General features: G+C 49.9%; 2 protein-coding genes across 3 annotated transcripts; one reads left to right on the top strand and one right to left on the bottom strand.

The window, feature by feature from the left end:
- Positions 1–321: 321 nt before the first annotated feature.
- Positions 322–9944, bottom strand: Ggcx (gamma-glutamyl carboxylase). Of its 2 annotated transcripts, XM_076833613.2 has the most exons (15): positions 9824–9944; positions 9537–9707; positions 8367–8525; positions 7895–8060; positions 5845–5923; positions 5081–5187; positions 4214–4377; positions 3559–3824; positions 3249–3380; positions 2736–2887; positions 2183–2352; positions 1917–2047; positions 1503–1650; positions 949–1144; positions 322–680 (listed from the first exon to the last, which is right to left on the bottom strand). In XM_076833613.2, exons 1-15 carry the CDS (start codon positions 9864–9866, stop codon positions 488–490), a joined length of 2277 nt encoding a protein of 758 aa, XP_076689728.2. In that variant the 5' UTR covers positions 9867–9944; the 3' UTR covers positions 322–487. The 2 variants fall into 2 exon arrangements, with proteins under 2 accessions (XP_076689728.2, XP_076689729.2); XM_076833614.2 differs by lacking the exon at positions 9824–9944 and having other exon boundaries at positions 9520–9601.
- Positions 9945–18792: 8848 nt separating this feature from the next.
- Vamp8 (vesicle associated membrane protein 8) lies at positions 18793–21841 on the top strand. The gene is made up of 3 exons (XM_076833463.1): positions 18793–18898; positions 20153–20311; positions 21512–21841. The coding sequence occupies exons 1-3, from the start codon at positions 18896–18898 to the stop codon at positions 21653–21655; spliced, it is 306 nt and encodes a 101-aa protein (XP_076689578.1). The 5' UTR covers positions 18793–18895; the 3' UTR covers positions 21656–21841.
- Positions 21842–22740: the final 899 nt, after the last annotated feature.

Genomic DNA, 22740 nt, shown 5'->3' with positions numbered 1-22740 from the left:
TATAAATATAACAAAGGTACGTGTGTAACAGCACTTAGGAACATTAACCATTACAGGGTTTTTTGGGGGGTAGGGGGCAGATACTGGGGATTGATCACTGAGCCACATCCCTGGATTTATTTAGAGACCTAAACTCAGGTCTACTGAGTTTAGAGTCTCCTTTGCTGAGGCTGGTTTTGAATTACAAGATCCTCCTCCCAGCTTCCTGAGGCACTGGATTACAGGTGTATATACCAGCATACCCAGCTGAGCTGGTCAGTTTTAACTCTTCCCCCTTTATTCTCAAAGGACATTTGACAACCTCCTCATGGCTCCTCAATCTTGGATTGAAATACCTTTATTAATTCCAAGCTGTAGGTCTGAATTAAAAAGAATTCTAGAGGGAAATAGTGTAAAACAAATCTAAAAATGTTCTCAAACATCCATTGCATAGATGCTGTGTCTGTGACTGGCTGCTCCCATATCTGCATCAAACATCCGGGTGCCCTCAGAACTCTGAGTGCATAGGATCAGGATTTGTCTCAGGAGGATTGGAATTTGAAGACTCCCTGTTTGAAGGACTTGATTCACCATCTGTTTCAAAAGGGCGCCAGTTTGCATAAGTCACCTCTTGGGCCAGCTGCTCCAGGGGAGGGCGGCCTAATAGCAGATTTCTAAGTGAAATTCGAGTCATCAAGAAGCTGAAAAACAGGAGAAAAGCCAACCAGTCCAAACTTCTGTTCAACATATAAGTTCCAGCCAAAGCCCTTAGGGAACACCTAGCCCCTCTCCCCCAGCTATCTGAGAAACTCTCTGCAGTGACCCTTTATGTCCCAGTTCTTATATAGCCTGGCAGATACCAGGATAAGGGCATTGGCCATCAGACACAGGCTACTCTGTCTTTCAGGAGTCTAGTGTTACCCTCATGAAAGAGAAGTCACCAAGCTTGCAACCGTAGGTAGAACTCACCTGCGACGAAAGATGTACAGTTTTCGCAGCAAGAAGCGAAAGAGTCGCTCGTGGAAAGGGGTATTTCGCCGGCGCTGGATCTCCTGGAGCCTTTGCTGGCGTCTAAGAAAGGTCTGAACCAGAGGTGTTGGCTCAGGGCCCCCTTTCACTTCCCCTTCCAAAAGAGGCTGCAGCTCTGGAGGTAGAGGTCCCGTTTCTGCCCAGAAGACAACAAAAGAGGAATCACTGAGATGGATCCTGTCCCCGAGAACTCTTAACCACAGAGAGGTTTTTTTTTTGGTACTGGGAATTGAACTCAACCATTGAGCCACATCCCCATCCTATTTTGTATTTTATTTAGAGATGGGGTTTCACTGAGTTGCTTAGCACCTCGCTTTTGCTGAGGCTGGTTTTGAACTTGAGATCCTCCTGCCTTATCTTCCCCAGCCACTGGGATTACAGGCATGTGCCACTGTGCCCAGCCCAAGTTCATTCTTTAATGGCTACATCCTTACTCATGACCTTGATTTCTTGAAACCCGGGGGTCATATCCACCTAACCCTTCATACACTCACCACTTCCATTTTCCACCTTTTCCTTTAATTCTTGTAGATAAGCCAGGTCTTGCTCCAGTGCAAGCTCTGTAGTGTTGACATAAATGTACATGTAGCAGGAAGGGTCAGGTGATGTCGTGTGCACCTTATGGTACTCGCCAGCAGGCAGCTGAGGAGGAGAAAAAACCCGGCTTAGCCAGCCTGGTACACTGTCCACTGTCTCCTCATTCTTTTGGAGTCTAAAGTAACTGACCTCTGGGATCCTGGAGGAGGCTACTCAGAGCCAGAGACTGCGCCCATGTGCACTCTGCCACTCTTTACGCCCCAGGGGAACCCCCTACTGAATTCCTGCAGCACCACTGCTGTGAAGCGTTTTCTGGTCTAATAAACCCTATTCGCCTAAACTGTCTGCCACTGTTAATCCCAGCAAAATACCTGCATTTTTTCTCCCTCCCGAAGAGTCTGGTTCTTCTCTTCTGCCACCAACTCCACAGTCACCTCCCCCTGCAGCAGCTGGATGCTAGTGTTGCCCAGGTCTTCACTCACAAAATTCTCCAGATGTAACCCTGCCAAGGAAACACCCCACAGTAGAATGAACTCACTCCCTGCCAGAGCAGAGGTGCAGTTCATCCCCACGGAGGGCCTTCCCACTGACAGAGGACCAGGGAAGGTAGCAAGGCCTCCCCCGACAGGCTCCTTACCAGGGAAGTCTGCAATGAAGACCACCTCTGTGTGGTTGTCCAGGCTGCTCTTGATTTCCTGCAGCTTGGTTCTCCAGGGAGATAGGTCCATCAACAATGGCTGCACCCAAGGTGTGCGCTGGAAGGGGGACCAGTCGGCCTGCACGATGTCCACACGAGGATCAAAAAGCCTTAGGAAAGAAAGAGCTTGTTCCAAGGAGGCCATGACTGCCCACCCACTGCCACTTCTACTTCTGTTCCTTTCATCACTCCCAGGGAGAGGGGACAGGGTTTCCAGATAGAAGAAACAGCTGATGTCAGCATGCTATTGCCAGCCCAGGGCAGAGGGAAGAGTCTGCAGCACTGGAAGGCGGGGCTGGGGCTACCTGTGGAAAAGGCACTGTAAGGGACCAGCAGCTCACTCCTCTCCAGGACGATGGCGCCCCCTGCTGGAAGCCACCACCAATGCCCACAACCAGACTGACCAGGATGTGCATATGGCAAGACAAGGCCACCGTTCACCTCACTTCAAAGAGCTGTGTGCAATTTCCCCTTTCCTGCTCCCCTTGCCCACCTCTGCTGGAAGCGGTCATTGATGGAGACCCATATATCAAAGTAGATCTGGGGCTCAGTGACATTGTACTTGGGAAGCAGGCGGCTCAGGCAAGTGGCATACTGTTTCAGCATATCTGCGTGATCCTTCCATCGCCGGCTCTGTGTGAATACCTGACCCAAACCCCACATTAGTCCCACCTCACATCTTCAGCCTCCCGACAGGCATGCACTGCCCACGGCATGAAGAGACCCAGCCTGCTGCCCCTTTCTGCCAGAAAAAGGTCAGCACTCGCCTCTGGGGATGAACTTTTCATTGCTGGGCTAATGGTACTTACCTTGCCTAAATCTAGTCGCAGTATAAAGAAGTGGCTGGCATTCTACCTCTACCCATCTAAGAAAAGGTTAAATCTGACTCCTGAGAAAGAGCAGAGACCCAAATTTGTTTTACTTTTTGATGTGTGTAGAACCAAACCAGGCCCCCAAGATCAAGAGGACTCTGAAGAACAGACTGTCATTAGTATCAGTGCCTCACCCCAGGGTTGAGGTAGCCCAGCTCTCCAGTAAGGCCATCACGGTAGGTGATCTTCACATGCTGGTGGGAGCGGGAGTGCACCATCATGTCCCAGGAGTAGCCATACAGCCCATTTGTCCAGTTGTTATAGCCCTAGGAAGGCAGGGCCAGGAGGGGTGGGGGTCGGGTCAGATCAACTTGTCTCATGCCAGTTCCTTCCTCTATTGAGAGAGGCCCACAAAACCAGTTCATTCTTTCCCACTTTATGATTTATGTCACCTCTGCCAGTTTCCAAGCCCAGCCCCTGCTACATGCATACTGCATCACTAACCTGGGTGAGGAAATGGGAATAGGGCAGAAAGAGCTGCTCCAGGAGGTAGAGCAGAGTGAAGGCAGCTCCCAGCTGGTGGCGCAGCCCTGGCTTCTGGGCTCCTTTGGCTCGGCTCCTCTTAGAGATGCAGGAAGCACTGGGCTGAGGGGCTGCCTTGAGAGGCAGTAGCTCCTGGAGCCTTTTGGGGCAGTGGGAAATCAGCTTCCGAGGCCACTCAGGGGAGCAGAAGAGAGGACTGGTAGCCAGCATGACATAAGGGAACATACCTAGAAAAGCAGGGAAAAAGGATGCAGGATTGGCCTGAACCAAACCCCTCCCTCAGGAAGCCTGTCCCAGATGCTCTACTTAAATCAAGCATTAAGCAGAACACCTGCCTAGCTTGTACAGGCCCTGAGTTAGACTCCTGCACCACACCCCCCATGCATGCACACACACAAAAAAAAAGGAAAAGAGAGTTCTCAGCTACAGGATACTGGATGCTTACTCTTCCCAGAGACTCCTTACACAGCACACTGAGCCCAAAGCCCCAATGCTCATCCCATCCACTCCCCAATTCACAGTAACTGCACTGGGCACTGGGCATCCCAAAGGACGCCTCTTCTTAGTTTCTCCCTACAGCCTCTGGCTCCTGTTCATCCAAGATACAGATACTGACCAATGCTGAAGAGCTGGGAATTCATGCAGTGGAAGTAGGACACAAAGAAGAGGCCAATGGATCTTGAGGCATCAAAGAAGAGCAGGAAACCAGCAGAGAGGTCCAGCATCAGCCCACACCAGTGCACCACCAGGAGGCTGGTCAGCTCTTCAGACAACACCAATCTGCAGGCAGGCACAGGGATCCGCGTCACAGAATACTTACACACGAGATGCCTCACGGGCCTGTCCTTGCTGACACACACTCACTGGTGAGGCAGACCACCGAAGGGCCCGAGCCACCCCCAGATGCTACAGCAGAGTTCTCCAACTCCTTCACAGGTTCGGGTGTTCCATTTTTTTCAGCATACGCTATGTAAAAGGGCAGATTTCCTAGCACAAGACAGGCCTGAGAAATGTGTACTGTGGGGACAGGAGGTTCCTCGTGGATGTCATGAATGAAAAAAACTTCAGGAAGCGGAAGAGGGAAAAATAAAGTAAAACGAGAAGAGGGGAGAGGAGAGAAATCAGAGGCGAACCTGTTTGGGACAGTTGGTAATAATGGTTTGCTTGGAGCAGGAGCAGTGGCTGTCCATCTTGGTGAGAAATGGGGCAAAGGTGGGCATACTGCACCTGGTTCTAGCCCTTTCCTGTCTATTTCTTTTCCCTTCTTGCCCACCTGTAGCACAAGTCTCCCAGGAGCAGCTGGGCCTTAATCTTTTAATACAATTTACTCTTCTCTGTCAAGTAGGGAGATGAGTGGACAAAGGAAGTCAAGAGAGGTGAACTTGGGCACAGTGGGAACAGCACCCATTACTGCAGACCACAGGAGCCGAGTGCCTGCTCTGCTCCAGGCTCCAGCAAGGCCTCTACTCTGCCTGCCACTCACTTGAAGGGACTGAAGAGCCAGTGCCGAGACAGGTGCTCCATGGAGTATCCTTCCACCCAGTCTGCATCCAGTTTCTTCACACCAGCAATGAAGTACACAATGAAGATCTGCATACACAACATGCAACACTCAAAACAAAAAAGAACCTTGGTTTTCAGGGTTTTTTGCAGTGCTGGTGATTAAACCCAGGGCCTTGCACATGCTAGGCAAGTCCTCCACCACTGAGCTACGCTGCCAGGCCTAAGAATGTTGGTGACTATTTAGTCATGAATAAAGTAAGGCCTGTACTCCCAAGTATCTGGGAGGTTGAGGCAGGAAGATTCCAAGTTACAGCTGGCCTAGGCAACTTAGCAAGACCATCTCAAAATACAATTAAAAAGGACTGGGGGTGTAACTTGGAGGTGGAGCACCCCTAGGTTCAATCCCCAGCACCAACAGAAATAAGTTCTGATCTTAGTCCAGGAGGCAAGGTAGAGCAGATCCACTCCTCCACTGTAGACATTCACTCACCCAACAAGCAGCAGACCCCGAGGGAGAGGACAAGACCCATCCTCTCAAGAGGGCTCCTCAGCCCACACAAACAATACTCTTCCCTGGACAGGGTGAGAGAACTCCCAGAGTAAGGACTGGAGAAAATGGAAAGCCAGCCTGGCTTCCCACAAAGGGAAAGAGTCAACCCAGGAAGGCAGAGTATACACAAGCTGGCATGGGAAGGCAGGCTGCCCACAGTGGCTATCAGGAACATCTGTCCTGAAGTCCTGTACCTGGCCACGCAGCACTGTATAGTTCCAAAGGGGCACGTGGGCATTCCTCTTACGGGCATTCAGAAGGCCGTCCACAGACCTGTACCAAGGAGTCGACATGAGGGAGGCCTCCTGGTCCAGCCCTGTCTCTCCCTCTCCTTTCCATGCTGACAAACCCATCTACCGCAGGAATACCTCCATGGCCTCCCTGGTTCTCTGGGCTATTCTTGAGACCCTTTAGAAATGTATGAGACAATTTTGAATTTTTGTTTTTTTGCAGTGCTGGAGGTTGATCCCAGAGCCTCACACATGCTAGGCAAGCACTGTACCACTGAGCAACATCTCCAGCCTATTGTAACAGGTTTCTTTTAAGTCATAAAAGAAGTATTACTATAGCCAGCAATGCACACCTGTACTCCTAACAACACAGGAGGCTGGGGCAGGAGGACTGCAAGTTCTAGGCCAGCCTGGGCAACTTAGCAAGATCCAGTCTAGGATGTAGCACACTGGTAGAGCACTTGCTTAGCACATGAGATCTTGGTTCAGTCCTCAGTATTGCTAAACAAAAAAAGAAATATTACTATAGATTTTTTATTTATAATAAAGGTACATCCCAGTAAACTTACCATAACTTGAAAATATTATTAAGTTGAAAATGGATTTATACACACACAACTTACTGAACGGTCTAGAATAGCCTAGCCTGCCATAAATGTGCTCCAAACAGTTCCATTAGCAAACAGGCAAAATCATCTAGCCCAAAGCATACTTCATAATCAAGTATTTTATCTCATGTCATGTAGTTCATTAATAGTGTACCAAAAGTGAAAAACAGGGCCGGGGACGAAGCTCTGTGGTACGGAACTTGCTCAGCGTGCATGAGGCCCTGTGTTCCAGCCCCAGTATGGAGAAAAAAAAAAAGTGAAAACCAGAATGGCTTTATGGGGATGCTTTTGTACTGCCACAAAGTAAAATACAGATACATAAAACAATAAAAAGTTTATTGCTTACTACTAGCTCATAACTGAGTCTGTACTAATGGATCAAATTGGGGAAAAAGGCTAGGCTAGAAAATGACTGAAAAGGGAAGAATCTGAGGAGTGTTTGAAAAGTTAATGAGGAAAAATTTTAAATGTGCTTGCCATGCAGAAATCCCTCAATAAATGATAGCAATTTTTTCAAAATGTATAAAAGTCATAAAAATGGCATTTCTCAGGGATATTCTGCCAAAACTGTGTCTTCATTCTCTGTGATCAGAGATAGACATTCTGAATGAGTTTAAAGTTTTACAAAAGGATCCTGGAGACGCAGCTCAGTGGTAGATCAAGTGCTTAGCATGTACAAGACCCCGGGTTCAATCCCAGGACTGGAAAAAGTTTTTTTTACAAAAGAAGAATTTGCATATGTCCATCAATGGATGTAACTTCATGGCTGTTCATAAGTTCAGTGTTTGCAATTTTGTTCATATACCCATCTTACTGACATTTCACGTTTGCTTTTCACTTAGCAAAGGGAAGACTCTGTAAGTTCACCCTGCCACCCTGACTCCAAATCCTTTCCCCCACCTCCCCAAGAGATGGTCACCTAAGCCAGAGATGGGAAGGGCTACTTCCTCCCAGGACAGCAGCCCTAGTGGACCCTCTCCTCCTGACATGATCTCCGCCTCACAGCAACGTCTATTTTTGGTTCTAACTCTCCCCTCTGGGCTCACACAGAGAAAGTCTGCTCTCTGTTTCACATGAGCACCCTTGAAGTATCTGAAAACAGCTAGGTCTGGTTTTGGTCTTCTCTTCTAAGAGGGTTACAGGAAGTAGAAAGGTCAAGGCACCTGGGGAGATATGGAAAAAGTGGGGATGGGATGGTGGCATTTGACCTTTTGTCAACCCCAATGCCCCAAATGGCTGGCCATTGCCCCTCCCAAATTCACTCCAAAGTGTAACCTTGCAACCATGCTTTGCAAAACATGGTTAAAAAATATGCCTGTTGGGGGAATTTCTAGGACTTTGATGAGTCCTCATCTCTGTTAAGCATCCTGATCCACTGACCCTGCCCCTATATTCCCAACTCATACCAGTAGTGGTGAGCATCCATGAACGTCAGCTGGAAGGCCACCAAACCATACAGGTAAGAATGGTTGTTCCACGACGTCTTGTCCAAGAGAAACACATACCAGTATGGCAGCAAGAACAGCATACAACTCAGCCGGTAGCACAGCCCGAGCATCATGCCCAGCGCCCCTGGGATGCACAGGGAGCAGAGGTAAGGCCCCAGGGTCACCACAGGCCCAGCCATGACTGGGATTAAACAAAGTCATCATACATCTTGTGATCAGGCAAAACTAAATGAAAATTACACACTATTTCAATATTTTGAAAAGAGAAGGTATGGGTTCACAGCTGAGATGATCTACAGATGTGCAGCATGAAAACTAATCATGCAGAAGTGAAACAGGCACCCAAGACTTAGACATTCACCAGTATGCTCCTTATTCTGTGTTTCTGGCAGGTCAGTCAATACTCCCATCTCTCCCAAGTTCCCCTCACCCAGAAACATGATGGTGTAGACAAGATACATCCAGTCAAGTGGCAGTGGGCGCAAGGTATCCAGCAAGGGGAAGCGGCAAACGTCGAGTCCATCCAGGTATTTGCGATCCAGTGAGCTGAGCCCCCGCTCCTGGGGAATGTCCAGCACCATCAAGAATGCTGTAGAGGCAGCAGGAGAGGGGACTGTGAAGCTTCAGCTAGGGTAGCAGTGGAATACAGGAGGACAGCTAAGTGTACCCAGCCCCAGGGCCAGCTTCTTCTTACCTTGGTTCTACCATTCACTCAACAACGATCACTGAGCCCTGTCTGTGTTGGGTGACATGCCAGCTGTGTGACCTCAGACAGCCCCGCAGCTCAGAAAGTCAATGCCCCATTTGTGAAAGAGGGCTCATAATACTTCATAGTGTTAGAGATGATTGAATGAGAGAAATGTACAGAATGCTATCAAAACCGATAGGTTCCGACAGTTATAAGGATCTATCCTACAGAGCTACAGAAAGTGCTCTGGGGGTCCTTTGCTGGGGTACTTAGCAAACAAACAGGTAAACAGAAAAGACTGATCAGATTAGGAAGCCACTGGATTAAGGCAGAGTTTCTAACCCATAAGGCCAGTCCTATTTTGGTCTGGGTATCTGCTGGGATGGCTGCCCTGTGCATTACAGAATATCCAGGAGCAGCCCTGGTGCCTGCAGAGATACATGCTACCTATTGCTCTGGCTCCAGGTTGTGACACATCTCAGACATTGCCAAGTCTTCCTGAGGAGCAAAACTTTCCCCATTGAAAACTACCGGACTTGGGAACCTTGGCACCTGTGTAGCCTATTCCAAGGACATGTGCTGTCACTCATTCCAAGTCCTGGGTCAGACAAAATGTTCGTTTCTTATTGTCACTCTTGCTTTCTGTTACTCTAAAGTTAGTTTTTGGGCAACTTAATGCCACAAACAAAATGGGTCCCTGCTCCTCTGCCTCTATTTCATCTAGCCGCATATGAAAGCTCCTCTGGCCACCAATCCTACCTAGAGGGGGCAAAGTCAGCCAGGTTCGACCCTAACTTCACGGAGACCTCCCACTCGCCATCGTCCTCAGCTCTCGGAAAGCGAGCTAGGTGTGCGAGTAACCCAGGGAGGCAGCGCTGTCCTTCCCGCTACGCACCCGCAGCGTGGCCTCACCAAAGAGAACCCGGAAGACCGCCAGGCTGGCCGGATCCGTCGGTCGATTGAGTAGGGTCACCAGCCTCTGCCAGCTGGACAGGTCCGTCCACTCGAAGCCCAGGAGCGCCGCCATGCGGCCGGCCTGCGCGGGCGCCGCGGCCTGCGGGGGACGTTCCTTCTGCACTTGGTCTGCAGCCGTGAGCGCAAGAGTGAGCGAGGGCGCCGGCCTCTCCCCGCCGCCCCGGGCCAGCCCCCGGCTCCCGCGGGCCCTCCCGCCCTTCCCGCACGGGGGACCCCGAGCCTACCCGGGCCGGCCGGCGCCCGCGCGGACCGGGCGCGCACTGCCATGACCAGCCCGCCTGGAGCCGTCTGACACGTCGGCACCGCGCGGCGGCCGGAAAGCGTCGCGCTGTCGTGAGGGGTCCGCGCCGGCGCTGCCGGGCGGCCGTTCCTTTGGGCGGGCTTGGGGGCGGGGAGAGGGCCCGGCTGGCGTGGGGGCGGGGCCAAGGGGGTTCGGGGGGCGTGGGTGGGGCCAAGGCGTCCGGAGGCCCCGCCCGCTCCCGGGGCCCTTCCCACCGGCCGGCGGCCCCAGCCTCTGCGGACTGCTGCGCGGCTCAGCGCTCGGGGTGAGGGGCGGCGGCGCAAAGGGCGGCGACCCTAACCGCTGACCCCGGCCCGAGGGCGGGACGGCGGGCGCTGCGGGCCTGAGCGCTGCGGCCCCGGGCGAGGCGGGCTGCCCGCCTCGGGCTACCGCGGCCCCTTTGCACCGTCAGAAGTCGCGGCCCCAGAGGCTGTTGACCTGATGGTGCGCAGCGATACTGCGGGCTGGAATTTCGTCTGTCCAGTTGCCAGGTGCTGGGACAGGGAGTGCTCCGCCAATGAGCTACCCACACCCCTGGGCGTTTTTAAATAGAGAACTTTGTTAAAGGAGTGATTTTTTTTTTTTTTTGAGATTTTTTTACTTATAGGTGAACACAATATCTTTATTTTATTTTTATTTGGTGCTGAGGATGGAACCCAGTGCCTCACGCATACTAGGCGAGCGCTGTACCCCCAACCCCTAAACGAGTGATTTTCAAAACATCAATTTATTAAAATACAATGAGATTATTAAGGGTTTACGCAAATTTTCTTGAAAAATAAGTATATCTTCCATAAAAATTTAGATTACTTTCGTTTTGCATTCGGATCTCTTTAATGTTTGGTTTCTTTGAAGACAAACTACATTCTCGTATCTGCTGCATTTTATCTCTTGAGAAATAACTGAAGATTATGAAGGAAACCTGGCCTTGCCGGCATTTAATTGAAAAGGGAAGATCATTTTAATAGCCTTTTAAAGTAATTGTGAATATTCTTTGATATCGCACCTAAATGTACAAGCACCATTTTTTTGTTTGTTTGTTTGTTTGAGTGCTGGGAATGACACCCAGCCTCCTGCATGCCAGGCAAGGCATCTACACAGACCTATATCACAGCCCCTTGGGTTTTGTTTTGGGTTTTGTCCTGATGCTGCGGATGAGCTCAGGGCTTCAGCATGCTAAGCCTGAGCCTTACCATAGAACTCCAGCTGCAATCCACAGATGGTAATCTTTTAAAGATCACTTGGAATGTGGAATCTGAAGCCATGTGTATAAACTTTAGGCTCCATTATATTAACATCTTTGGATGGACATTTTACTCACATGTGATATTTGTAACAGCATATGTATTGTCATTTGCAAAACATTGATTCACTGGATTATACAAATTGTCCAAATGTTGACACATTTGGTTGATACCAAAATTAATATGAGCAGCCAGTTGTGATGGCTCATGCTTGTAATCCCAGTTTACTCTGGAGGCTGACCAGGAGGGATCACAAGTTTGAGGCCAGCTTCAGCAACATAAGAGTCTGTCACAAAATTAAAAAAAAAAAAAAAAAAAAGGCAGGAGAGGCAAGGCTCAGAGCTGCTTCAGCTGCTTCGCTAGCTTGCTCAATTGCCTGGGTTCCTCCCCAGTACTGCAAAAAAGAAATAAAGAAAAAGCAGTAGCAGTGGGAACACAATGACTATCACTGCTGCTACCAGTCTTCATTCCTTCCAAATTACCCACCATTACCCACTGTTACTTTTGCATCAGTACAAATGTCAATTTAATTAAAAAGGCAAATATGTCAGTATTATAGTGGCTTTGTCTTTGGAGATCACAGGGGTCCTGAGCCACACTAAGCACCATTGACCACTGTCTTAAAAAATGGCAGGGGTAGACATAAAAGTAGGAGTTGCTAGGGCCAGATGTGTTTGGCAGCTGGAATCCTGCTGTTGATAGAGCCTACTACCAGTTCATCATGACAGGCAAGGCAGATCAAGTCACTTCAGAAACTATACACCTTAGGAAAATGGTCGCTCACAAGCGCCTTAGCAGGTGCGCAGTCTCCCTGCCATCTCCAACTTCATACAGTTGGCCTTGGGCATGCTGTCCCAGGTACTTGGGAGGCTGAGGTGGGAAGATGGCTGCAGCCAGCCTGGGCAACAGAGCAAGACTCTGTCTCAGAGAAGTAGAGTCAGCCTTAAGGCTGACTCTCTCTCTCTCTTTCTTGACAGTGCTGGGGATTGCACCCAGAACCTTGCATAAGTCAGGCAAGTGCTCTACCACTGAGATCACTGAGCTACATCTCTAACTCCTCTTTGTTTCTTTTCTTTCTTTCTTTTTTTGGACCAGGATTGAACCTAAGGGACCTTAACCACTGAGCAACTCCCCAGCCCTTTTTTATGTTGTATTTAGAGTCCAGCTCTCAATGGTTGCTTAGGGCCTCAATAAATTGCTGAGGCTGACCTTGAACTCATGATTCTCCTGCCTCAGCTTTCCAAGCCTCTGGGATTACAGGTGTGTGCCACTGCACCCAGCCTCTTTTTCTTTTATTTTGATTTATTCATTCATTTATTTATTTGGTACTGGGGATTTAATCCAGGGGTACTTTACCACTGATCCATACCCCCAAACCCTCTTTATTTTGAGACAGGATCTTGCTGAATTACCCAGGACCTCACTAAATTGCTGAGGTTAGCTTTGAATTTGTGATCCTTCCACCTCAGCCTCCTGAGTATCTGGGATTACAGGCATGCAGCAACATGCCCAGCCGTTCTTTTATTTTGAGATAGGATCTCCCTTAATTGCCCAGGCTTGCCTTGAACTTGAGATCCTCCTTCCTCAGCCTCCCCAGTAGCTAGGATTATACTGAGGCCATGGGTTCCACCACCAGCATCACAAAAAAATTCCATTAAGTTTAGTGCTTTGATCTGTTATGTGCTAAGGACTGGACAAGTTACACAGGGCGAAAAATGACTAAGTTGTGGCTTCTATCCTTAAACTAGGAGTTTAAGGGGAAAGGAACAGGACAATGATAAGAAAATATAGAGAGGCCAGTGACTAGCTGAGTAGTTGGATCCTGGACAAGTGTGCGATCCAACACCGAACAAGGTGCTACAGAAACAGTTGGTGCTAACTGAGTGTAGGAAGTCATAGATACTAAGTGAGGTGAGGGCAGCACGGAGGAAGGAAGGAATGAGGACTGGAGAAATCAGGAACGCTTGTTCTGAAGTAGCAGTGCTGGCACTGGCTTTGAAGGTAGGTAAAATTTTGAGAGGGAAGTCAAGTCCTTCATAGTCCTGGATGAACTAAGCGCTGTGGGTACAAGAAGTACAAGGCTGTTCAGCCCCTCTCCCCTCATGTGCACTCTTTACTTAGGGGGTGCCTGGACTCCTGCTCATCCCCCAGATCCACTGTACAAAGCCTTGTTGCATTAGTGTTCATTTATCCATCAAGTGATCCCAAGTTAGGAAAGAAATTTCTTGGTGATTTTTCTAATAAAAATTATCCATCTGCAACAATTTTTTTCTCTGTGGCAAATACTTGCATCAGTATACAAACCGTTGAGTAAGTTGTCAACCATGTGTACGGCTTATGTCATGGGCCACAAGGTGAGGGCACAGCCCCTGCCTGCTGTGAGGGGAAGCCCTTAAGGCTGACTGTACTTCTCTGAGACAGAGTCTTGCTCTGTTGCCCAGGCTGGCTGCAGCCATCTTCCCACCTCAGCCTCCCAAATAGCTGGGACAGCATGCCCAAGGCCGACTGTATGAAGTGGGAGATGGCAGGGAGACTGCGCACCTGCTAAGGCTGAACCACAGAATGAATGTCCCAGTAGACTTGGATAACACCTCAGGGGTACACTGCCAACCTGGGCCACAGGGAAGAAGACTGGGGTGGATGCCAAAAGTCACACACCCCAAAATTTGGGTCATTGCCTTTTCAGGCTATAATATTCCCTCCCATTTCTCATTCCATTTTCTCTGTTAGCCTCCTTTTTCATTTGTAAAGTACTTCAGCAGAAGTATGGATTATGTAGTGTACTCATCTACGTGACTTTTTTTTTTTCCCCCTTTCCGTTTTTGAAGTTCTGGAGATGGAACCCAGGGCCTTTGAAAGTTGTTTTCTTTTTTGGTACTGGGGATTGAGCCCAGGGGCACTTAAGCTCTGAGCCACATCCCCAGCCCTTCTTATAGTTTGTTTTGAGACAGGGCCTCACTGGGTTGCTGAGACTTTGAATTTACAGTCCTGCCTCGGGCTCCTGAGTCCCTGGGATCACAGATATGGCCACCATTCCTGGCAGGAATGACTTTTTTTTTTTTTTTTTTTAAACATCTTTATTTTATTTTTATGTGGTGCTGAGGATCGAACCCAGCACCCCCACGCATGCCAGGCAAGCTCACTACCACTTGAGCCACATCCCCCGCTCCAGGAATGACTCTTAAGACATCTTTCATTCTCATTCCTGTTTGCATACCAGGAAAGAGAAGCTCCCAGTGGGAAGTGGAGTGCCCAGGAGGACACAGCAGCCTAGATCCAAAGGTACTTCGCTTTCTGGCCACCAAGGCATTGCCTCTGTGGCCACAACAGACCACCTAGCATTTTTTCCTTACAAAGCAGATGAAACCATTCTTTCTGGAGTAGAGCTCTCCTAGCCTCTAAGGGAGTCCATGGGCCATTTCTGGTCGTCACAGAGGCTGGCTCAGTGCCTCATTGAATGTCACCTTAGGGGTCATATCAAGGCGGCCTCCTGATAAGGCTTAGCTCTGTAGTGTCTGCACAGGTGAGAGCAGACCTGCAAGGTCCTATTCTGTGAAGACAATAGGCTGCAGGCCCAATTGGGGCACTCTGGACAGTTCCTGCTGCAGGTGGATGGGTCCAGGACAAGGGTCAGCTCCCTCAAGGACATCCTGTCTGTCCGAGGCTGGCTATGGCGCCAATGCTCTGGGGACTCCTTGGCTCTTGATTTGGACTCCCACCCTAGAGGCTCTTCCTCCATTTCTTTCTGTTCCCCTCATCCACGCTTTTCTGGTCCTTAATTTCTTGGCACCTTTCATGTCCCCAGCCTGCCATCTTACACTCAGCAGTTGGAATTGTTTCTTGTTTTTCTTTTTGTATGCTGGGGGTTGACCTCGGGCATGCTAGCCACACAGTCTGTCACTGTGGCCCTAGCCCCTTGGAACTCTGTGTATGGGGGTGGGGGCAGATACTGAGGATGATCCCAGGAGTGCTGTGCCTCCGAGTTACATCCCCAACCTTTTCTCTCTTTTTAATATTTATTTTTTAGATGTAGATGGACACAACACAATGCCTTTATTTTTATGTGGTGCTGAGGATGGGACCCAGGTCCGCCAGTGCTAGGCGAGCGCTCTATCGCTGAGCCACAATCTCAGCCCCTCCCAACCTTTTCTATTCTGTTTTTAGATAGGGTCTTGCTAAGTTACCCAGGCTGGCCTCAAACTGGTAATCCTCCTGCTTCATCCTCCCAAGTCTGGAATTATGGAATTCTTAATAGTAACCACAATAGCCAAAATCTACTATACTGCTTTTTTTTTTTTTTTTTAAGCATCAGGCCCAGATGATGAGGTATCTGAGGCTTAAAGTTATTATACAAGTTTGTCTATGGCCAAGTAAATACTAATCATAGATCATCATGTCCAATAGAAATATGATTAGAACCACAATATAATATATAACTTTAAATATTTTATTAGAGAACATAGCTTGCCTAGTATTTGAGAGACCCTGGGTTCAATCCCTATCCAGTATGGTAAAAATAAATAAATAAAAAATAAATTTTTTGCCGAGTGCAGTGGCACATGCCTATAATCCCAGCAGTTTGGGAGCCTGAGACAGGAAGATCAAGAGTTTAAAACCAGCCTCAGCAAAAGCAAGGTGAAGCAACTCAGTGAGATCCTGTCTCTAAATAAAAATACAAAATGGGGCTGGGGATATGGCTCAGTGGTCAAGTGCTCCTGGGTTCAATATCCAGTAGTAAAAAATAAATGAATAAACTAAGAATAAACAAGTAATTTTTTTTACTATTCATGTAATTTAAACATTTCTACAAGCCAAATTAAAAAGTAAAAGCTGGGCTCAGGGGTGCACTCTTATAATCCCAATGACTGAGGAGGCTAAGGCAGGAAGATTGCAGGTTCTAGGCCAACCTAGGCAATTGAGCAAGACCCTGTCTCAAAATAAAATTAACAAAGGGGCTGGAAGTATAGCTCAGAGTTAGAGCACCCCTGGATTCAGTGCCCAGTACCAAAGAAAAGAAACAAGTGAAATTTATTTTATTATCTTTTTTTTAATTCATTATATCCAAAACATTTCAGTAGGCCAATCAGTATATAAATTATTGAGGTTTACATTCTTTTTTTTTTTTTTTCATACTAAGCCTTTGAAATCCAGTGCATATTTTACACTTACAATACACCTCAATTTAGACTGGCCACATTGCAGATGTTCAACAGCCACATGTGATTGGTGGCTACTGCTGTATTGGACAGCAGCAGTGTGGAGATTAAGGATTCTAACCAGGGCTGGGGATGTGGCTCAAGTGGTAGCGCGCTTGCCTGGCATGCGTACAACCCGAGTTCGATCCTCAGCACCACATACAAAGATGTTGTGTCCGCCGAAAACTAAAAAATATATATTAAAAAAATTCTGTCTTAAAAAAAAAAAAAAAGGATTCTAACCATCTCCACCTGGCCATGCTGCAGGCTTCCTAAGGATAATGAAGTAGGCAGCCACAATCTCTGCGGAAGTAGGATGACCTGGCCACCAAAGTTCATGTCTGGACAATCCAGTAGCCTTATAATTCAATGGGGACTACATTATAAACTTGAACTTATTGATTGATTGATTGATTGGTATCAGGTATTAAACTCAGTGGCACTCAACCACTGAGCCACATCCCCAGCCCTATTTTGTATTTTATTTAGAGTCGGGTCTCACTGAGTTACTTGAGTGCCTTGCCATTGCTGAGGCTGGCTTTGAACTCTCAATCCTCCTGTCTCAGCCTTCTGAGCCGCTAGGATTATAGACTTGGCCACCGCGCCCAGACTGTAAATTTGAATTTATTAAAGTGTCTCATGTTAGATGTACAGCTCAGTGGTAGAGTGTGTGCTTAGTAGGCACCAGGCCACTTTAATCCCAGTGCCAAAAAACTATTCTTGATGTTTAAGTGGGTTAGAAGGCATCTGGATGACATGGCTTCTCCTTTGGCAGGGTCAGTCAGTTGTCATTTTGGTGGACATACTTGTAGTATAAAATGACTCTTTCAGGCCCTGGGTGGTGGCGCATGTCCATAATCCCAGCAACCCTGGGGGGATAAGACAGGAGGATTGCAAGTTCCAAGCCAAGCCAGGCAACTTAGTCAAACCTTGTCTCCGAATAAAAAATAAAAAGGACTCAGTGGTAAAGCACATCTACGATTAATCTCCACTACCATGAAAATAGATAGATAGATAGGGCGAGGATGTTGCTCAATGAGGATGTAGCTAAATGGGTTGTTATGGGTTCAACCTTCAATTCTGCAAATAAAAACAAAAACCCTCTCTCCCCATGAGCACTTGAGTCTTGGCACTTGATGGGAAAATCAACCTGTAGAATGTTCCCTGCCCCACCCAGTACTGGGACTGTTTTGCCACTTGAGATACATTCCCGTTCTTTATTCATTGTGAGACAGAGTCTCACTAAATTTCTAAGGTTGGACTCCAACTTGCTATCCTCCTGCCTCAGCCTCCTGAGTAGCTGAGATTACATAGTACGATCTTATTTAGAAGTGAAATTCCCTATTGTAATCTTATTCCTGTTTGTTTGTTTGTTTATTTATTGTGCTGGGGATTGAACCCAGGGCCTTGTGCATGTGAGGCAAGCACTCTACCAACTAAGCTATATCCCCAGCCCCTTGTTCTTGTTTATTTTTAAATTTTCTTTGGTTTCACTTGAAAGGGAAGGTGATGCTCAGTTTTAAATGTTAAAAGTGTACAAGTTGCTCTGTTACAGTTAAAACTGAGCGGGCAGTGGTTGGGTATATAGTTCATTCATGAGGACCTGGGTTCAATCATTAATACCTCAAAATAAATGTACACAAAGGAAAAAAAATGTCTTGAGATGGGTCCAAAACTTATAAAGGCCTTTAAAAAAAAAAAAAAGTATTTGTTGGAGAAGCTGACATCCCCTCTCAGAACTGGAATTTCTTTTGGGAAGGACAAGAATGTTGGTTCCCTCCTATGTGGCCCTGTTCTTGTTCTTCTGTTTTGATAAACACCATCCAGGAAAAGTGGATTTTCTCTGGCCCAGAGCCAGGTCGGTGGAAAATTCCTTTGCCCTGGGCCCCCTCTGTGGTCCACAGGGCAGTCATCTGACCACTGCCTGGAGGTCAGTGACCCTGCAGGGCAATGCACCCGGCAAGGCAGGCGAGGGGTGACAAGCCCCCATTTCCTGAGCGTCTCCTCCTTTCTCCCGCCGCGGTGCTAGGCACCCCCACATGCCTCTTTCTGCTCCTGCCACCACTGTTTGAGCTCAGCCTCGGCACCTGCAAAGGTCGAGGTGGCCGTGCTCTGTCGCACAGCTAGTCGCCCCGGCTTGCTGGCCTCAGAGCCCGAATTGACAATCCAAAGAAGTGTGGGGATTTTAGGGCTTTCGGTCCAGGGAACCAGGAACAGGGTCGTCCAGCAAGAAAGCTTCACATCTCCATTCTCTTTCCAGCTGACCCCAGGGTGCTCACGCGGATCCGGGTGTCCAGCGCTGGCATTAGTATCCCCGACGCCAAGGGAGACGTGGACCTGGGAGGGCGGCCAGACCCTTCCTTTCTCCCGCGGGAGTCGGAAGACCCCGGGCTCCGGGGAGCCTGGGCTCTGAAGGAGCCACGGCCGCCGCCTACCTGGGGACCTGCCTAGGTGTGGCCTCGCCGGGATGCGGAGGGCGGGGGCGGGCGGGCTGCAGCAGCAGGAAGTGAGCGACGGCCGCGGGCAGCAGGAAGCCGACGGGCGAGTTCTGCTGCCGACAGACGCGGCCGCCCAGACATGGTGAGCGGGCTGGGGGCCGGGCCCGGCCGGGGCGCGGGCCCGGGGCTGGCAGGGGCGCGAAGGGCGAGCTGGTGGCAGCCAGGGGCTGGGCTCGCGCCGCCCAGGGCCTCCCGGCGTTGACAGCTTGGCCGCCAATGCCCTGCGTCGCCTGGGCGGGGGCTCCTGTTGCTCGGCTGACCTCGGCTGGACCCGAGCAGGGCTCGGTGGGGGTGGGGGTCGGAATTCCTTGGAGTCCGCCAGCGCCCTCCCCCCTCCCGCTCCAGCTGGGCCTGGCCGGTGTTGTGACACCAGGCAGCCAGCTCCTCTGCCACTCCGGCTCAGATTCCAGGGCAGGCGGGGGTAGTTTCTCCCTTTGGCCTTTCACCGTGACCCTGTGCAGACGCCCAGTGGATTCGTCTGTCCCCTGAATCGAAGGATCAGCCCCTTCTCTGTGAACAGGAGGACAGCCAAGCGTCAGGTCAAGAACCAGTTGGTTCTCCTGATAATCTGGCCCAACCCTCACCCTGGCATGTTTCTGGAGGCCCACGGGAAGGACCATCAAGGGGAAAGCCTAATACTGTTTCTCCTCCTTGTTCAAAACCCTGATCTGAGGCCTCAGCACAAGCAGGCCTGCACCAGGGAGGCCCGCGCCCCACTTCCCCAGTGCCCCGTGACAGGCACTGTTTTCCTTAGTATCTGCATGAGCAGAAGGCGCATGTACAGCCTCCCTAGTGGTGGGGACGCTGAAGTGTGGGCAACTGCAGCGGCAGCCCCTGATGGGGCCTTGCTGGGTCTCAGCCATGGAGCTAGGCTCCCTGCCTGGAGGTCCAGGAGCAGAACAGCTCACCCACTGCTGCCTGGATAGGGAGAAGGGCTGGACCAGGGAGGGCTCCTACGCCAGAGCCCACTCTTCTAGTGAGAACCTGTGGAATCGAGGAAAGGGGTGGCTCTGGGAACTGGAAAGTGGCATTTGGCTGTGCACTGGAGAGTGACACTGTACACCAGCTCTGGGGCCCCAGAGTCCTCACCAAGCACCCGGGAAAGAGTCAGTGGCCCTGAAACTGAAAAAGAAGGTTGGTCCTCTCTGTCTAGCTTCAGCTCACTTTCTGGGGCTTAAAAATGCACTTGTGTTTGATGACGCAAGTGATACATGAAAACATTTTCTCTGTGGACATCTCAAGCATTGCAAAAAACTGGAATCCACCCTGCGCTGTACCTCCTTGGCCGCTTGGATCCTCCTCCTCTGGCCTCACTAACCCCTATGTTGCCCTCTAGGAGGAGGCCGGCGGAGGCAGGGGACATGACCAGGTACGGAACCTGCAGAGTGAGGTGGAGGGAGTCAAGAATATCATGACCCAGAATGTGGAGCGGATCCTGGCCCGTGGGGAAAACCTGGACCATCTCCGCAACAAGACCGAGGATCTGGAAGCCACCGTGAGACGGGGAGCCTGCTGGGGAGGGAGGTTCTAGACTGTTCTGGGAATTGACATGAGTCCCCAATTCTGGTTCAGCACCACTCCAGATTGGTTTGGAGTCCAGGAAATGGTCCAGTAACTGGGCTTGGGGAGGAGACATTTTTTGCCACAGCTCAGTCTTTCCTCTGAAACCGATTCTCCCTTTGATGCTTGCCTTTGAGTCATTTTGGCCTGGAAAAAGTATCAGCTTTGGGAAAATCCTCTGGCCTTTGACCTTCCCAGGGGTTATTAGGTGGGGGTGAAAAACCTCCTAGAGTCTTGCTGAGTCAGCCTTAAAGAGAATCTGGAAAGAGCAGTGAAACCCTTTGAAACCAGGACCCTTTGTCTGCAAAGGCTGGAATACCTCCACTCATCTTGTTAGGCCTTTCCTTCCTTTCCAGCTAGGGACCCAGGCCAATGGCTTAGGGAGAAAGTCACTTCCAAGTTCAGATGAGGCTGCAGCCTCAGGCCCCATGTCTCCCAGAGAGACTGGCTCTGGCTTTTCAGTCTTGTGTGTGGGATGCTTATCACTCCTTTGTCTCTGGAGTGCCCCTCTGCAGCCTCATCTAGATACAAGTGTGCAGGTGCAGCTGGGGGAAGAGGAGCGCCCCCTACTTCCAACCCCCTGTACTGCTCTGGTCCTCCCTCCAGCTTCCACAGCTCCCAGGGGACAAGGAGTCCTGGAGCCAGGGGATGTACTCACCTGGAACCTGCAACCCTCAGCCCCAAGGTCTGGCTTCCCAGAGACAGACTGCTGCTAGGATCACATCAAGAGCAGGGGGTGGGTGGGTGCTGGGGATGTGGCTCAAGTGGTAGCGCGCTTGCCTGGCATGCGTGCTGCCTGGGTTCAATCCTCAGCACCACATACAAAAACAAAGATGTTGTGTCCGCCAAGAACTAAAAAATAAATATTAAAATTCTCTCTCTCTTTAAAAGAAAAAAAAAGACCCCTTTAAAAATTAAAAAAAAAAAAAAAGAGCAGGGGGACTCCTAGTCCCTGACACATTGAGATGGAGGGTCCCTGGAGCCCAGGAACCTCAGTTTGAGCCTGGCTGTGACCCTGCTATCAGTGCATCTGTGAAGGTGGGAGGGGAGGGCAACTTCTGCTTCACAGCTGGTTGCCTCGGCTTATGCCCAGTGGGCAGGCCCCAGGCCCCTCACCTGGCCTTGTCCCTGACAGTCAGAGCACTTCAAGACCACATCGCAGAAGGTGGCACGCAAGTTCTGGTGGAAGAATGTGAAGATGATCGTGCTCATCTGCGTGGTCGTGTTCATCTTCATTCTCCTCATCGTGCTCTTCAGCACAGGTGCCATCCCCACCTAGGCTGCCCTGCCCCGCTCCTCCAAGGAATGCTACCCGGTGAGGCCCTTGCCACACCCCAGGAGCAACTTGATGCCCAGAAGGCGAGAGCTGGACTGGTCCCTAGAGCTGCTTGGGAAGACCCAGAGGACCCTGTGTGTGGCTGGGAAACTGTTGGTGGCTGGTGGGCAATAAAGACCTTTCAGTGTCCCTGTGTGTGAAGTGTCCTCCCTCCGCAGTTAGCCCTGGGCCTTGCATTCCTTCCTCCTGGCCAAGGCTCTGCTGTCCAGGCCCAAGCTGCTGGAGGGGTGGAAAGCGTGTTTGCAGAAGGAAGGGGGGGTCCCTGTCTTTTTTTGTTTTATTTATAGTTCTGGGGACTGGACTCAGGGCCTCCGTGTGCTAGGCAGGCACTTTACCACGGAGTGACACCCTCAGTCCTTTATATTTTTTATTTTGAGACAGGGTCTTTCTAGGTTGCCCAGGCTGGCCTCACCCTTGCATTCCTCCTGAGTCGCCGGGATACAGGCATGGCCACCACATCAACTTTCTTCATTCCACCCTGTTCTATATTGTCACAGTTCTCAAGAACAAGAATTTTCTTGAGAATCTTGACATAAGGAAAATTCAAACCCTTCACAATATCTTAGAGTGACGTGCGCGACTCAGTGTCCCCCTTGGGTCCTGTCATGTCCCTTCGTTCCTCTCCTTGGAAGCACTGGCTGAGTCGTGAAGTGCTCCTGAGCAATGTTAGGCCTGGTGGAGGGCCTCCTGGCTCTGCTGCCATTGCTATCTATCTCCCTTCTATGGCCCTGTTGTAATCCAGAGCCAAAAGTTGAAGGAATTAGCCTGTTTTCATTTTCTGGAAGTTGAGCATTCTGTTTGTCTTTTGTCTGTCCCTTCCCTGAGGTTGAGCAGGCCCTGGGTCTTGGCTGTTCTGGGCACAGTCAGGATCACAGGACAGGCCTGTGGCCCTCCTTTCCCTGCGTGCACAATGAGCTTTTTCTGTCTTCTGATCTTCCGTCTCCCCACCAGGTCCCACTGTCCCTGGGGCTCTGTCCGGTACCCAGTTGCCTGGTGGGTGGTAGGGTTCCTGTCCTGTTTCCTCCATA

The sequence above is a fragment of the Callospermophilus lateralis genome, chromosome 14 (assembly GCF_048772815.1).
Source record: "Callospermophilus lateralis isolate mCalLat2 chromosome 14, mCalLat2.hap1, whole genome shotgun sequence".
NCBI lineage: Eukaryota > Metazoa > Chordata > Mammalia > Rodentia > Sciuridae > Callospermophilus > Callospermophilus lateralis.
The sequence above is the reverse complement of the archived record's forward strand: the minus strand, read 5'-3'. Positions and strand labels throughout refer to the sequence as shown.